This window comes from Ranitomeya imitator, chromosome 4, assembly GCF_032444005.1.
Source record: "Ranitomeya imitator isolate aRanImi1 chromosome 4, aRanImi1.pri, whole genome shotgun sequence".
In the NCBI taxonomy this organism is placed as follows: Eukaryota; Metazoa; Chordata; class Amphibia; order Anura; family Dendrobatidae; genus Ranitomeya; species Ranitomeya imitator.
The window spans coordinates 479,673,698-479,690,402 of NC_091285.1; the positions used below are offsets into that span (position 1 = coordinate 479,673,698).

The following is a 16,705-nucleotide window of genomic DNA, read 5'->3' on the forward strand; positions in this document are numbered from 1 at the left end:
CCAGAATGTAAGTATGTGCTGTTTGTTTTTTTTTAGTTTTACGCTTGTAACCAGGGTAAACATCGGGTTACTAAGCGCGGTCCTGCGCTTAGTAACCCGATGTTTACCCTGGTTACCCGGGTACCTCGGCATCGTTGGTCGCTGGAGAGCTGTCTGTGTGACAGCTCCCCAGCGACCACACTACGATTTACCTACGATCACGGCCAGGTCATATCGCTGGTCGTGATCGTAGGTAAATCGTATAGTGTGACGGTACCCTTAGTGTATAACACGTAAGACAAACAGGGATAAGAAAAGGCAACTAACATACAAAACACTCACCACAGGTAGACAGGAAAACATACACCCAAAAACAGCATACAACAATGTACAGCAGCAAAAACGATCTTTAACTCAGCACAGCTCCTCCAGGGAACCAGGAAGTAACTTTCACTGGCGAGGAAGAGGAGATCTTGCCAGATTTTAATAGAGAGAGGAAATGACCAGGTCAGGAGCAGCTGTAAGATGTTGCTGCATGTTTCTAGCCAGCAAATAAAGGGTTGTTAACCTCTTCAGCATCAAAGGAAACAAAATGCATTTAATATGGGACACACAGGCTAAATGGAAGACCTGCGATTCACAATGCATAAAGATTTGCTAACCCCAGATCTCCCAGGAGGCCATGACACACTCGTGACAGATGAACAAAATTTTACTTTACATATTCTAGTCATGTGTTGCGACTTCTTTGAAAAAATATTCTAAAACACTTCCATGATAGTTCAGTCTGTTTGTATAGCTGTATTACTGAGTTCATCAGCTGGTTAATAACGTTATGAACCTGCTCGGCACCTGCCCTTAGAGCCTCCCTGTCGGAAGGAAATTAACTTTCCATTTGGGTTTCAGTCACAGGTTGGTGTCGGTGCAGGTTTAGTCACTGCTTTGTGTATAGAGACTAGTCACAGCTGCCTCTCTTTATGCACTGAGCGGTGACGATACCACTACTAAAACTGAATGCTGAATTATATCAAGGGAGGAATAAAGACAATTTCCTCCAGGCATCGGGGTTCTTAGTGTGGGCGCAGGGCAGGTTCAGAACGTTATTAACCTTTAACCCTTTAAGAAATTGCCATTTGTAGAAGTGATACTATTTATTAGTATATATATTTATCCTATGCACCAGTTCAGGACCTAAATCACTGTAGGTTCCCACACTAAAAAGATCAGGATTTTTAACTTTTGATAAAATGTTGATAAATTATCCGTATATTTGGCCTTCATCTCGCAGTTAGAGGCAGCTTTGCTGATAAGAGCTTTCTGATGACGTGTTTTTCCTGCTTCCCCTGGGAACATGAGCTCTGATTCACAGATAAATACAAAACAAGTAACTAGATGTTATTCAGCGACTCTGTGGTAATATGTCACTGTGCTATGAAATTGTTTAAAATCCTTATACAGTATTCAAAGGGATTGACCACCGTTGGGGAATTTTTTGTACTTAAATGAATGTACCGTAATTTGGGCTAAAAATAATTTTGGTCATTGGTTTTCATTACAAATTTTGCACAGTTTGGCTGCTACATGGTTTTTCTTTCACTGCAGATTCAACTTTAATTCAATATGGGGTTATAAATCAGATGAGAGACGCTCAGAAAAAAACAGATGAAAGAGTTATAAACTGTCCTGATAGACTGCCAGAATGACGGATAAAGAGGTCGACCACTTTCTCTTATTAGTACAGTTTTCCGCTTATATTGACCAGCACTTATGTCTATAAAATGGCGGCCAGTGGAGGAGCATGTGACCAGCTTCCTCCAATAGAAAAGCAGATATCATACATGATATGTTTTACAGATGTGTGTTAGTTGTTCATTTATTTTTATTATTCATTTATGTTTTATGTTACTACTTTCCCCAATTTTAAAGTACTATTTTTTCATAATAAGGGTATTTCTTATTCAATTCCATACAAATATACCTCAGCTTTTGATAAGAAAAAAAGAAGGAAAAAACAGAGTTTCATTGTAATAATATTTTTTTTCAGGCTGCATCAGTCTAGGTGAGTACGGAAGTGTGTATGTGTTTTCATGGCTGGATTATCTTTTGTATTTATGTGACTAAATTACTAATCCATTAAAATGACATGTAGCTAATAAGCAGCGTAGTGTCATTACAAGGACGGCGAGCCCCCTTCGGATTCATGGGCTTCAGCATTGTCCACTGCTTTGTATTTATCCTGTTGTCTCTGTGGTAAAGTGTTGTGCATATTTAATGCCAAAACTAACAAACAGAACGGCAAGGACACATAAATATTATACCGGAAGAAAACTGTGCACAAAAGCAAACAGTAGCAGTTTGCCAGTAATAAAACAAAGACCGATTGTATGTGTCTTGTTTGACATAACACAATTGTAGGTTATACAATGCCAACCCTGATCATTCTGATCCCATGTATTACTGCATCTATGAGATTCCTAAAATTTGTCATCTTGGCCAAAATCGTTAAAATAAAGAAAAATAATTTATTGAGTCACTGTAGTCATTGTCAAATAGTCAATACAATAATTGGTGACTTTTTAATTCCAATTCACTCTTTTTTAGAATGTCAACCAAAAATCGGTAGAAAAAAAGCAATCCCTCCTGAAGGGTTTTCCACATCTGGCTGAAGAAATGTAAGACAAAGGCTATAAAAGGCTAACAGTGCAAAATTTTAAAGAGACAACCAGGTCTTTAAAAAAAAAGTATGTGCCTAAGCACTCACTGGCAGGTATTTGCTATCTACATGCCTGTTGTGCACGGCACCATTCTCCGCCAGCACAGACTTCTGCTAACGTCTCGTTAACAAAGCGACAGTTTGTCTTCCTCTTAACAAAGCAGGACTACTGGTGTTATGCTGATTGACATGCGAATTTCTGCTGCCTAATTTGGGAAACCGGCCGTCAATCAGCATGACATCAGTAGTCCTGCCCTATCAAAAGGAGGAGAAACCACTGATCTGTTGACAGGGAGCAGCTGAATCTCTTTCAGGAGCAATCAGTGACCACATTGGGTACAACAGACAGGTAGTTGCCTCTACATGCCTTTTTTTTAAAGTCCCGGATATCCCCTTTAAAAGAGATTTTTAGCCCCCAAAAACAAGTATTTAAGTAAGAAAAATTGTTCCAAAGGTTGACAACCCCTGTTTTTATAAAATTGATAAAATAATAATATAAGTTTCTACCCCTGCTACATTTTTTGTTACATTACATCAGTACTGCTATGGGAGGTCATCACCTGACTGCTTTAAGTAATGGTTCGTAGGCTTTATGTGTATGGCCAGATAATGCAAAAAGCTGATGGGCAATGCAATTATTTCATTATGCTAGATGACTACAAGGTCACGCATAATACTGAACGTTGCCTTTATGACTTATATCTTCATGAGGTCTCTGAGCATCAGGGGACAGAAGTATAAACTCAATGGGACTCACTATTTGGGTGGCTACCACCAACTTGAAAATGTATTATGAGAATGTTCATAGGACAGCCACTGAAAGATCAATTAAAAATTACCCACACCGTTACACTTTCAACATTACGAAGAACACAAGGATGAGTATAATATTACACAGATGACAAAGAGCAACTAATTTGGCTGAGGAATGTGTTTTGACCTTGTAAACATTTTATGTGATGCGCTCAGAATTGACGGTGAGTTAGTCGGCATGGTTTGTCAGTGTTTCATCCCAATTCTTTGTTATGAAGTATGTTTTGAATTTGGTCTCCGTGTTTGTTATTCTGGCATTTACTTGCTAAATCAATTCAAAGAACCATATTTCCTCATGTTCTTATGGACAGGGAAAGAGAAGAGTGTTGGTTAAAGACCTTGGAAATTAGGAATTGCTCATATCAGTAATTCAAATTTGTATCCCAAATTCAAATTTTTAAAGCACCACTCCAACAATTTGGGGTTTTTTCACTGCCTGAGTGGTGCTTTAAGCATAAATCTCCTGCTCCGGTCATATACTCGCTCTCCAGCGTCTTCACCGACTGGTCTGGTCCCGCAGCGCCATCTTGTGAGCACATCTTCTGACTGGCCGAAACTCAGAAGCTATATCATAGGCTCTCAATGCAAGTCTATGAGAGCCAGAACAAGACTCTCATAGACTTACTTTGATTAGTGATCTCCAACGTGCTCCATGAAACACTGGAGAAGCCAGCAGGTCACAAGCTGCTGAAGCATTGGCAAAAACTGATGAAAATGCTGGAAAGTTGGTATCAGATAGGAGTTAGGGGACATGGATTTTAAGCATCACTCCAGTGATGATGTAAAAAAAATGCTGGAGTGATGCTTTAAAGGGAATCTGTCACCTCATTTTGCCGCTATAAACTGTAGCTACCGCCATTAGGGGCTTATCTATAGCAGTCTGTAATGCTGTAGATAAGCCCCCAATGTAATCTGAAAGATGAGAAAAAGAGGTTAGATTATACTCACCCAGGGGCGGTCCAGTGCGGTCCGGGTCCGATGGGCATCGCAGGTCCGGGTCTGGCGCCTCCCATCTTCATACGATGTTGTCATCCTCATTGCTCCTGTTGCTGCTCCTGTGGAGGTGTACTGATTTGCCCTGTTGAGGGCAGAGTAAAGTACTGAGGTGCGCAGGCGCCGGTAAAGGTCAGAGAGGACCGGCTCCTGTACACTGCAGTACTTTACGCTGCCCTCAACAGGGCAAATCAGTACACCTGCACAGGAGCAGCAACAGAAGCAAGGAAGAGGACATCATCGCATAAGATGAGAGGTGCCGAAACCGGACCTGCGACGCCTATCGGACCCAAACCGAACTGGGACCGCCCCTGGATGCGTATAATCTAACTTGTTTTTCTTATCTTTCAGATTACATCGGGGGCTTATCTACAGCATTACAGAATGCTGTAGATAAGCCCCTAATGGTGGTGGCCGCAGCTTATAGCGGCAAAATGAGGTGATAGATTGCCTTTAAACACTTTTATAGTAACTTTAAATTTGTCTGCAGTTTTTACACATTTTTTCAAAATTTTCCATATAGTAAACTATAGGAAATAATAATAATACACTAAAATGTAGCATTTACCCATAATAACTTAGAACATTTCACACTACAACCTATTTGGTAGCTATGGGAACCCTTTAAACTATTTCACTTTGTATTATTTTATTTTTTTCTGAAAGGAGTTTTCTGGCTTAAGGGTACAAGTCTGCAGCCACTTTCTGAATCCTCACATCGAGTGCAACTGCAAGGACACGCGACTGCAAGTATCTGAATTGTCACATATAGCGTCTGCAGAGTTGTAGCCTAAGGCTAGACAACCCCTTTAATGTCCACAGGGTTAAAGTAATTTTAAATCTAACTGTAGTTAAAACAAAACATATGCTAAGCCTAAAATTAACTTACCCACATTTTTGGTCTGTTGCTCATTTCTACCAGGGATTTATTGGTTAATAATTCACAGTTTACTTACATGCAATTGTTTCTCCTTGTTCAAATCGTTCTGTTCTGTTTTCAATGTTCCATCGACAGGTAGTGTGAGACGTAGCCGACAGATGTTCCCCTGTAGATCACAGAATGGTAGCTTACATTACTTTCCAGCATGTGATGATGATGATAATAATAATAATACAATAATAATTTTGCTGTATGTATATGTAATTGATGCAAATACTAAAATGTAATAAAGGACAAAAAATCCAGTGGCTGTGGCACACATCATAACAAAAGTGTTGGTTCCTGCTTATTAACACAATAGTTATTATGGGTTGCTATTTTATTAATTCCATAAGCCATCTAAGCTGAATTACATACAGAGGCATCTCACAAAATTAGAATATCATCAAAAAGTTAATTTATTTTAGTTCTTTAGCACAAAAAGTGAAACTCAAATATTATATAGAGTCATTACAAACAGAGTGATCTATTTCAAGTGTTTATTTCTGTTAATGTTGGTGATTATGGCTTACAGCCAATGAAAACCCAAAAGTCATTATCTCAGTAGGTGGAGGTGATCAGCCTGTGGCACTGCTGAGGTGTTATGGAAGACCAGGTTGCGTTGATAGCAGCCATCAGCTCAGCTGCGTTGTTGGGTCTGGTGTCTCTCATCTTCCTCTTGACAATACTCCATAGACTCTCTATGGGGTTAAGGTCAGGTGAGTTTGCTAGCCAATCAAGCACAGTGATATTGTTATTTTTAAACCAAGAAGTGATACTTTTGGCAGTGTGGACAGGTGCCAAGTCCTGCTTGAGAATGAAATTTCCATCTCCAAAAAGCTTGTCAGCAGAGGGAAGCATTAAGTCATCTAAAATTTACTGTTAGACGGCTGCTCTGACTTTGGTCTTGATATGACACAGTTGTTTTACACCAGCAGATGACATGGCTCCTGAAACCATCATTGATTGTGGATGCTTCACACTAGACCTTAGAAATCAAGGTCCCAGGGTCTGGAGGAAGAGTGGAGAGGCACACAATCTAAGCTGCTTGAGGTCTAGTGTGAAGTTTCCACAATCAGTGATGGTTTGGGGAGCCATGTCATCTGCTAGTACAGGTACTCTGTGTTTTATCAAGACCAAAATCAGTGCAGCCGTCTACCAGGAAATTTTAGAGCACTTCATGCTTCCCTCTGCAGACAAGCTCTTCAGAGATGGAAATTTCATTCTCCTGCAGGACTTTCACCTGTCCACACTGCCAAAAGTACCATTACATGGTTTAAAAACAACAGTATCACTGTGCTTGATTGGCCAGAAAACTCTCCTGACCTTAACCTTATAGAGAATCTATGGGGTATTGTAAAGAAGAAGATGAGAGACACCAGACCCAACAATGCAGATGAGCTGAAGGCTGCTATCGAAGCAACCTGGGCTTCCATAACACCTCAGCAGTGCCACAGGCTGGTCACCTCCATGCCACGCCACATTGATGCAGTAATTGATACCAAAGGAGCCCCAACTAAGTATTGAGTGCATTTACTGAAAATACATTTCAGTAGGCCAACATTTCGGAGTTTAAAATCATTTTTCAAGCTGGTGTTATAAAGTATTCTAATTTACTGAGATAATGACTTCTGGGTTTTCATTGACTATAAACCATAATCATCAACATTAACAGAAATAAACACTTGAAATATATCACTCTGTTTGTAATGACTCTATATAATATATGAGTTTCACTTTTTGCATTGAAGAACTGAAATAAATTAACTTTTTGATGCTATTCTAATTTTGGGAGAAGCACTTGTATTTGCTTCACCTGTTAATAAGATATTATGCAGGGATATTGGATGGATCTGGTACTAACTGTTATTGGCCTCTACTCTGCGAGCCTCCAATTTTATAGAAATTGAAATGGAATCCATGGGAAATAAAATATAATGTAACTAGCTGAAGAGCCCGGCGTTGCCTGGGCATAGTAAATATCTGTGGTTAGTTATAGCACGTCACTTCTCTTATTTTCCCATCACTCCTCTCATTTTCCCAATCACATCTTTGATTTTGCCCCTCACATCTCTCATTTTCTCCCTCACTCCTCATTCCCGCCTAACACTTGTCATTTCGACCTCACATCTGTCATTTTCCGATCACTACACTATTTTCCCTCACTCCTCTCATTTTGCACTCACACCTTTTCATTTTCACCTCACACCTCTCATTTTCACCTCAGTATATACATGTTTGTCATCTCCCTTATATATAGTATACACCTGTATGTCATCTCCTGTATATAGTATATACCTGTATGTCATCTCCCCTGTATATAGTATATACCTGCTGTGTGTCATCTCCCCTGTATATAGTATATACCTGTATGTCATCTCCTCCTATATATAGTAAATACCTGTATGTCATCTCCTCCTATATATAGTATATACCTGTATGTCATCTCCTTCTATATATAGTATATACCTGTATGTCATCTTCTATATATAGCATATACCTGTATGTCATCTCCTCCTGTATATAGTATATACCTGTAGGTAATCTGCTCCTGTATATAGTATATATCTGTGTGTCATCTCCTCCTGTATATAGTATATACCTGTATGTCATCTCCTCCTGTATATAGTATGTACCTGTATGTCATCTCCTCCTCTATATAGTATATACCTGTGTGTCATCTCTCCTGTATATTGTATATATCTGTGTGTCATCTCCCCTGTATATAGTATATACCTGTGTGATCTCCTGTATTAGACCTCGTTAACACGTTATTTGCTCAGTATTTTTACCTCAGTATTTGTAAGATAAATTGGCAGCCTGATAAATCCCCAGCCAACAGGAAGCTCTCCCCCTGGCAGTATATATTAGCTCACACATACACATAATAGACAGGTCATGTGACTGACAGCTGCTGTATTTCCTACATGGTACATTTGTTGCTCTTGTAGTTTGTCTGCTTATTAATCAGATTTTTATTTTTGAAGGCTAATACCAGACTTGTGTGTGTTTTAGGGCGAGTTTCGTCTGTCAAGTTGTGTGTGTTGAGTTGTGTGTGGCGACATGCATGTAGCGACTTTTGTGAGATGAGTTTTGTGTGGCAACATGCGTGTAGCAACTTTTTGTGTGTCGAGTTGCATGTGACAGGTTAGTGTAGCAAGTTGTGTGCAGCAAGTTTTGCGCATGGCGAGTTTTGCACGTGGTGAGTTTTACGTCTGGTGCCTTTTGAGTATGTGCAAGTTTTGTGTGAGGCAACTTTTGCATGTGTTGCAAATTTTGTGCATGTGGCAATTTTTCCGCGTGTGCAAGTTTTGCGTGTGGCGAGTTTTCCATGAGGTGAGTTTTGCACTTGTGGCGAGTTTTGCGTGAGCCTAGTTTTTGCATGTGGCGAGTTTTGCGCGTGGTGAGTTTTGAGCGGCGACTTTTGTGTTTCGACTTTTATGTGGCGAGGTTTGTGTATGTGTGGTGAAATGTGTGCTGAGGGTGGTATATGTGTTCAAGCACGTGGTAGTGTGTGGCGCATTTTGTGTGTGTGTTCATATCCCCATGTGTGGTGAGTATCTCATGTCGGGGCCCCACCTTAGCAACTGATCGGTATATACTCTTTGGCGCCATCGCTCTCATTCTTTAAGTCCCCCTTGTTCACATCTGGCAGCTGTCAATTTGCCTCCAACACTTTTCCTTTCACTTTTCCCCATTATGTAGATAGGGGAAAAATAGTTTGGTGAATTGGAAAGCGCGGGGTTAAAATTTCACCTCACAACATAGCCTATGACGCTCTCAGGGTCCAGACGTGTGACTGTGCAAAATTTTGTTGCTGTAGCTGCGACGCTTCCAACACTTTTCCTTTCACTTTTTTCCCCATTATGTAGATAGGGGCAAAATTGTTTGGTGAATTGGAAAGCGCGGGGTTAAAATTTCACCTCACAACGTAGCCTATGACGCTGTCAGGGTCCAGATGTGTGACTGTGCAAAATTTTGTTTCTGTAGCTGCGACGCCTCCAACACTTTTCCTTTCACTTTTTTCCCCATTATGTAGATAGGGTCAAAATTGATTGGTGAATTGGAACACGCGGGGTTAAAATTTCGCCTCACAACGTAGCCTATGACGCTCTCGGGGTCCAGACGTGTGAGTGTGCAAAATTTTGTGGCTGTAGCTGCGACGGTGCAGATGCCAATCCCGGACATACACACACACATACACACATTCAGCTTTATATAGTAGATATTGAACATATTTATTCTCCCCTAGCATGGCATCAAACAGGCCTTTGAGTTTTGCCTTAAAAAAAAGTGCAGACAGGATCTGTTCTTCCACAAGATTATGACACTCGTCTCTTACTGCTATGACCATCCCAATTATTCAGGATATTTATGATGATGAAAAATATGTCAGCACTTTGTATGAATCTAGCCAATGGGAATCTGCACATAAAACGTATTAGTGATTCATTTAAACCTGCACGTACTGTAGTTTATGAATAGCCTGCAAACAAGCATCACATCCAGAAAGTGACGACACTCGATCTCCGTGCTCCTATGGGCACCAGTCTAGTCTGTCCACCCAGAATATTTTCATAGCTATTGTCTATGGTGCATTGCTCGTTGCATAGGACGCGTTTTTTTTTACATGTACATTTTTGCATGTACATTGACAATAACAGACTCATAGTTGGGAACATTTTGAACATCTTGGGAAACGTTGGTTATGCAAACACATTGGTGCAAGGTTTGTCAGGAGCTTGTATTTGTCAGAACATACAATAAAGAAGATGAATTAAAATTGTCTCTTTTTTATACTATCATTAGACTATACAGTCTGAAAACGAACTAGATTTATCCCAGTGGCTCATGCTATTCAAGATTATAGTCAACATTTTCACCATTATTATCTTTGTGCTAAAATTTTGACACAAGTTTTGGTATATGATGCCACATATTAGGCCAAAGCTATTTTCCACCACTTCTATACTCGCTTATCAGAGAAGCCAAAGAGAGTGCTGAAAATATTCTGCAGGATAGCAAATCTGCCACACTGTTTTCACATATCCCCTATATACTATCTTCACTATTTAGTCCTTACAGTGAGAACACTATAGATATAGTATCTAATATATAATTGCCTAGAATACTACTTCCTGCAATTTGTGCCAACTTCCGTGGCTTTGTCCGGAGCTAATGTCCGGAGCTAATGTCCGGAGCTAATGTCCGGAGCTAATGTCCGGAGATAAGTGACGTCAACAGTGTCCAGTGTCTGATTGGTTGCCGCCTGCTGCGAGCGACCAATCAGAAACGTGCCGTACTGTGACACACTCCGCCCGCCATTTTGGTGTGATTTTTGAATTTTTACCTCACAGCAAGTTTCTACTGCGTGGAGGCGGGCCCAGTGACGTTGCTCTTCAAGCTCCTGCCGAATTTCGTCAAAAAAATGATAATACCATTTACCAACCTTAAATAACAAGAATTGTCAAGAGCTGGTGAGTGCAGCCATTTTCTGTTCTTTCTTACTATTATTTATTAATTGTATTATTCTTACATTTGAATAAATAAAGTATATATGGATTCTAGACTCCCGATTCTTTAGAATCGGGCTGCCATCTAGTAAGTATATAAAGTGTATATGATAAAAATACCATACTGATGGGTATGATAGTTTGTCATGTGAGAGTTTACATCATGGGGAGCAAGCTTTCTTAGATCAGTCATTTGCTGCATAGCATATTAAATGTTGGGATAGTCCCAGTAAATTTGAGACTATTGATAAGTATGCGAATTTGATGTTATTTTATAATGGATAATATTTTATAATGGATCGTTTGCACACCCCTGCTAAAAATGCCAGGTTTTTGTCGCGTAAAAAATTAATACCAATAAAAATAATTTTCAGAACTCTTACACCTTTAATGTCACCCTAGATCTGTACATGTCCATTGGAAACACAGACATAATTTTTAGGCGGAAAATAAAAATAACAAAAACTAATATCTGGGTGCATAAGTGTGAACATCCTCTTATAATTGTGGATGTGGTTGTGTTCAGAATTAGTCAATCACACTTAAACTCATGTTAATTAGTAGACACAGCTGCCATCATTTACAGTGACTCTGATTAGCACCATATAAAGTTTAGCTCTTCTATGAGGATTTTCCTGACACTTTCATAGTTGTATTTTACAGTAAAAGCAATGGTCTGTAAACAGCTTACAACACAGCAATGGGATCTCTTTGTTAAAACTTATCACACAGGAGAAGGCTACACAAAAAATTCTAAGGTATTAGATGTACAGTGGCAAACTGTGAAGACAGTTATCGAAAAGTGGTTTAAATTTGGCACAATAGTGGCATTACTCTACGATCCTCAAAAATTGATGAAAAGACAAGAAGAAAATTGCTCTGGGACGTTGCAAAGAGGTCTACAGCAACATTAAAGGAGCTGCAGGAATTTCTGGCAAGTCCTAGTTGTGTGTGACAACAATCTCTTGTATTCTTTATATGTCTGGCCTATGATGTAGGTTAAGACGGAAGCCTTTTCTTACAAAAAAATACATTGAAGCCCAGCTATGTTTTACAAAAACCTACATTAAATCTGCCAAAAGCAAGTGGAATAGCGTGTTATGAACTGATTAGACCAAGGTTGAGCTTTTTGGACATATCTTCAAAAGGTATGTTTGGCACAAAGCCAAAACTGTGCATGATGAAAAGAACACCATACCCACAGTGAAGTATGGTAGAGGCACCATTATATTTTCAGGCTGTTTTTAAGCATCTGGAACTCTGGCCTTAGTCAAGGTGAGGGAATTATTAACAGTTCCAAATATCAAGGCTTCTGCTGAAAAGCTGAAGATTAAGACAAATTTCAACTTTCAGCATGACAACAAACCTAATTACATCTCCAAATGAAAAATTTGCCAGTGGAAGATCAAAGTTTTGAAATGGCCCAAACCAAGACACAGCCCAGAAATGAATCCTATTGAAAATTTGAGGGTTGATCTGAAGCGAGCTGAACCAAGGAAATGTCATCCCAATCTGGATTTAGATTGCTACTGTAAGGAAGAGTGGGAAACGATTGCCAACTCTAGATGTGTCATGCTCTTACACTCTTAAACGGCTGACATAAATGTATTTGGGTCTGCATATTTATGCAACCACATTACTTTAGTATTTAGCTTTTTTTCTCCTGAAAAGATTTTTTTTTTCAATGAAATTGTGCAGATTGTGGGTGACATTGAAGGTGAAAAATGTTCTGAAATGATTCTCCTTGGTGTTATTTACGGTACTCACATGACAAAGACCTGGCATTTTAACAGAGGGTGCAGACTTTGTATATCCACTGTTTGTTAATTAATTTTTTCATTTACTACATTTTCTTTTGTTCCATTGTTATGGTAATTACTATTGTTTTTAACAATTGATTTGTTGCATAAACAAAACATCATAACATTTTTAGCGGTGTTGTTATATATTTGTATATAGAGATAGTGGACTATTAGGCTCTCACCAATGACTATGAGCCCTACCCGTGTATAGAAATAAATAATTTTAATAATGTAGTGCTATTATAATTTTTTACTGATAAATATTATCGTTTCAGCTGGAGACAGGGCACAGCTTATAATGACTCCACAAACAAGCAGGATTTCAAAAAATATAATCCTCTTGCCCAGCTTACTGCGGGTGACTTACACAGAACCCTCTGTCTACTGTGTGCGGTTTGGGGAAAAAACAAAGCTGAGATTTATCAAATGAAGGAAGGTAAAGTCTACCGCAAGTACAAATATGCAAGAGGGACATTCCAGGGTGTGCACTGAGCTCCAAGAGCCACATGCCATACATGATTAATATAGCGTGCGACAGGTCTGGCAAGGTTCGTTTAATAGAAAAAAACATAGTGGAATGTGATATTATCAGTAGCACTACATATTGGCTTAGAAGCTATGCAGATTCATTAATATTGTACATCGCTGTAACTGTGCATTTCCACTAGTCAATTATAAGAATGCTAGTTTCCCTATAAGTGGCCAGTATAAACAGGCTGACAATCACCCAACGAATAAGAAAAAGGTTGTTCATTGGGTGTAATGATTTTCAGACTTTCTTAAAAATCATTGTTCTCACTAGCACCTTGTCCTGTGTAAACAGGACATATTCTGCCAAGAACAATGATATTCTAAGTGTACAGAATGTATTACAAATTGTTGTGTGTGCGTGGAAGTGCCGCAGAACAATAAGACCGCCAATCTGCTTCTATTTATTTTACTTATTTATATAGCGCCATCAATTCCACAGCGCTTTACAGACATCATCATCACTGTCCCCATCGGGGGCTCACAATCTAGATTCCCAATCAGTATGTTTTTGGAGTGTGGGAGGAAACCAGAGGAGAACCCAGAGGAAACCCAGGGAGAAAATACCAATACAGACTTGTACCTGATTATTGCTCTAGTAAACATATCCAGTTATCTGCCACCAAACAAGCAAAGAATGTGGTGTTAATCTCATTTTTTATGCAAGCCTTCACTCTTTCATTTTTTCAGCATATTTTATATCACATACTGAATGCCATGTTTTGCAAAAATGTTGCTGCAGTTTATTGTAATATACCGTATTTAAAGGGTTTGACCACTGCTTGTTTATTGTTGGCATATCTGTACAATAGGCCATTAATATCTCATCGGTGGGAGTGCGAAGCCCGACATCCTCACCAATCAGCTGTTACTGGTGCTGGACGGAAGTTGTCGGATGTTGCTAGAGCACAGCAGCCATTTTTTTTAGAAGCAGTTACCAAGGGATGCATCCATCATCTACCTTCCTAAGGCTGGGAATATAAAAGAACCCCTGATCTTGTATAATAATAGCTTAGCCGCCATGTAAAATTTTAACTTCTCACATCTTTATACAATACTAATAAAAAGTATTTCCCCCAGTGAACACATTCCTCTGTATAACAACATTAAACTACAATCAATTTGTTGGCTTAGTAAATACCGCATTAAGGGTTTAGCTTGGTCAATTAAAGTTCGACATCAGAGGCTAGGAGAATGAATGAACTTAATCTAAAGGCATTACAACATTACTCATAGTTTTCCCTTTTGTTAGAGTTAATTACATGAAGCGTTTTATAGTTGTAAGACCTTCATTACAGTCCTGCCTAAACCAGTCCTTTGTTATTATGTCATACCTAGAAAGTCTTACAAAAGTAATCCCTTTGATAAACATATTTTACTTGAAATACAGCTGCAATTTAAATTATTCAACCTCCCTTGAAAATTAGTTTTATAAGCAAAATTTACAAACTTTCTTCTGTTTGCATTAACCAATCAAACAAGAGCATTTTAAATGGCTCCATAACGCAATTGCATACAACTAGTTTCTTCAAATTCAACACAAAATGGCACTTTTACTGACTACTGCAGTCTCATAATGATTCACTGCCCTGAGTACAATGCCTTATAAAAGTACACATTTACCAATCAGGTGTTTCTTAAGAACACCTTATGTAATTAATCAATGGCTTTATTAGTTTCAGCGGTTGTATTTGACATAAAACACAACAAATACCTGGACAGGCTTAAGTTTTGTGGACTGTAACAATTGATTGCATGTTAGCAATATGGCTAAGTTAAAGAGGTTGTCTACTATTTTAACATTGAGGGTTTATCCTTAGAATATGCCATTAATGTCTGATCGGTCGGGTCCCCGACATCCCCTCCGATCAGTGTCGGTGGCTGCCAGCCAGAAGTGCTCAATTGCGGAGCTGCTCTATGCTCTGATAGTGGCCATGGCATTGTACTGCACATTTGCCTCCTATTAATTTGAATAGGGGGTGGACAAACAGTACCCTGGCTAAGCCAACATCAGGAGACAAAGCTGCTCTGCTATTGAGAACTTCCAGCTGGCACCCACTACCAACAACAAGAAGAGCTGATCGACGGGAGTGTCGGGTGTTGGACCCCAACTGATCAGACATTGATGGCTTTTCCTAAGGATAGGTCATTAATGATAAAGTAGTGAACAGCCTCTTTAAGAGAGTGGTCAAAAAAGTTGAGAATAGAAATCATTTTCATGCACAAACAAGGAAAAGGATACAGGAACATAAAGGCATTGAATGATCCTAGAGATACAGATGGAAGCATAGTTCGCAAGTTTGAAATTTAAGAAATACTGACTACACTATCTGGAGGAGGGCAGAAAGAGGAATATATCACTGGCTGCCAACAGATGCTGGAGGATGTAGTTGGTCACAGTTAAGTGCTCCATTCCCAAACTCTAAAGGTACCGTTACACTAAACGATTTACCAACGATCACGACCAGCGATACGACCTGGCCGTGATCGTTGGTAAGTCGTTGTGTAGTCGCTGGAGAGCTGTCACACAGACAGCTCTCCAGCGACCAACGATGCCGAAGTCCCCGGGTAACCAGGGTAAACATCGGGTTACTAAGCGCAGGGCCGCGCTTAGTAACCTGATGTTTACCTTGGTTACCATTGTAAATGTAAAAAAAAAAAAAACAGTGCATAATCACATTCCGGTGTCTGTCACATCCCCCGGCGTCAGCTTCCCGCACTCACTGTGTCAGCGCCGGCCGGCCGTAAAGCAGAGCACAGCGGTGACATCACCGCTGTGCTTTACGGACGGCGCTCACAGTCAGTGCGGGAAGCTGAAGGCGGGGGACGTGACAGACACCGGTATGTGAGTATGTACTGTTTTTTTTTTAACTTTTACAATGGTAACCAGGGTAAATATCGGGTTACTAAGCGCGGCCCTGCGCTTAGTAACCCAATATTTACCCTGGTTACCAGTGAACACATCGCTGGATCGGCGTCACACACGCTGATTCAGCGATGACAGCGGGTGATCAGTGACCAAAAAAAAGGTCCTGATCATTCCCCACGACCAACGATCTCCCAGCAGGGGCCTGATCGTTGGTCGCTGTTACACAGAACGATTTCATTAACGATATCGTTGCTACGTCACAAAAAGCAACGATATCGTTAAAGAAATCGTTATGTGTGACGGTATCTTAAGATGGACTCTAAAGCACAAGAAAAATTAGTTCTAGCATGCAGAAAAAAACATACACAGACGTCAAAGGCTTTTTGTGATCCTTTTCTGTGGAGTGGTGAAACAAAAATGAAACCTTTCAAGTCTATGGCCCAGCAATTTGTCTGGAGGAGGCAGAATAAGGCATATGTTAAAAGAGCTTCCTGCCTACAGTGAAACTTGGTAATGGCTTGGTGATCGTTTTGGTCTGTTTTGCTTCCTCTGGCATTAAAAACTTGCAGTGTGTGG

At 39.7% G+C, this 16,705-nt stretch overlaps 1 protein-coding gene across 2 annotated transcripts in view; it reads right to left on the reverse strand.

Moving 5' to 3' along the window:
* MYZAP (myocardial zonula adherens protein) overlaps positions 1-16,705 on the reverse strand; it is a 110,440-nt gene that overhangs the window by 61,545 nt on the left and 32,190 nt on the right. For both annotated transcript variants that reach the window (XM_069765919.1, XM_069765920.1), the window contains exon 2: positions 5,455-5,544. In XM_069765919.1, coding sequence (XP_069622020.1) covers positions 5,455-5,544 — 90 coding nt within the window. The remainder of the gene's footprint in view (positions 1-5,454; positions 5,545-16,705) is intronic.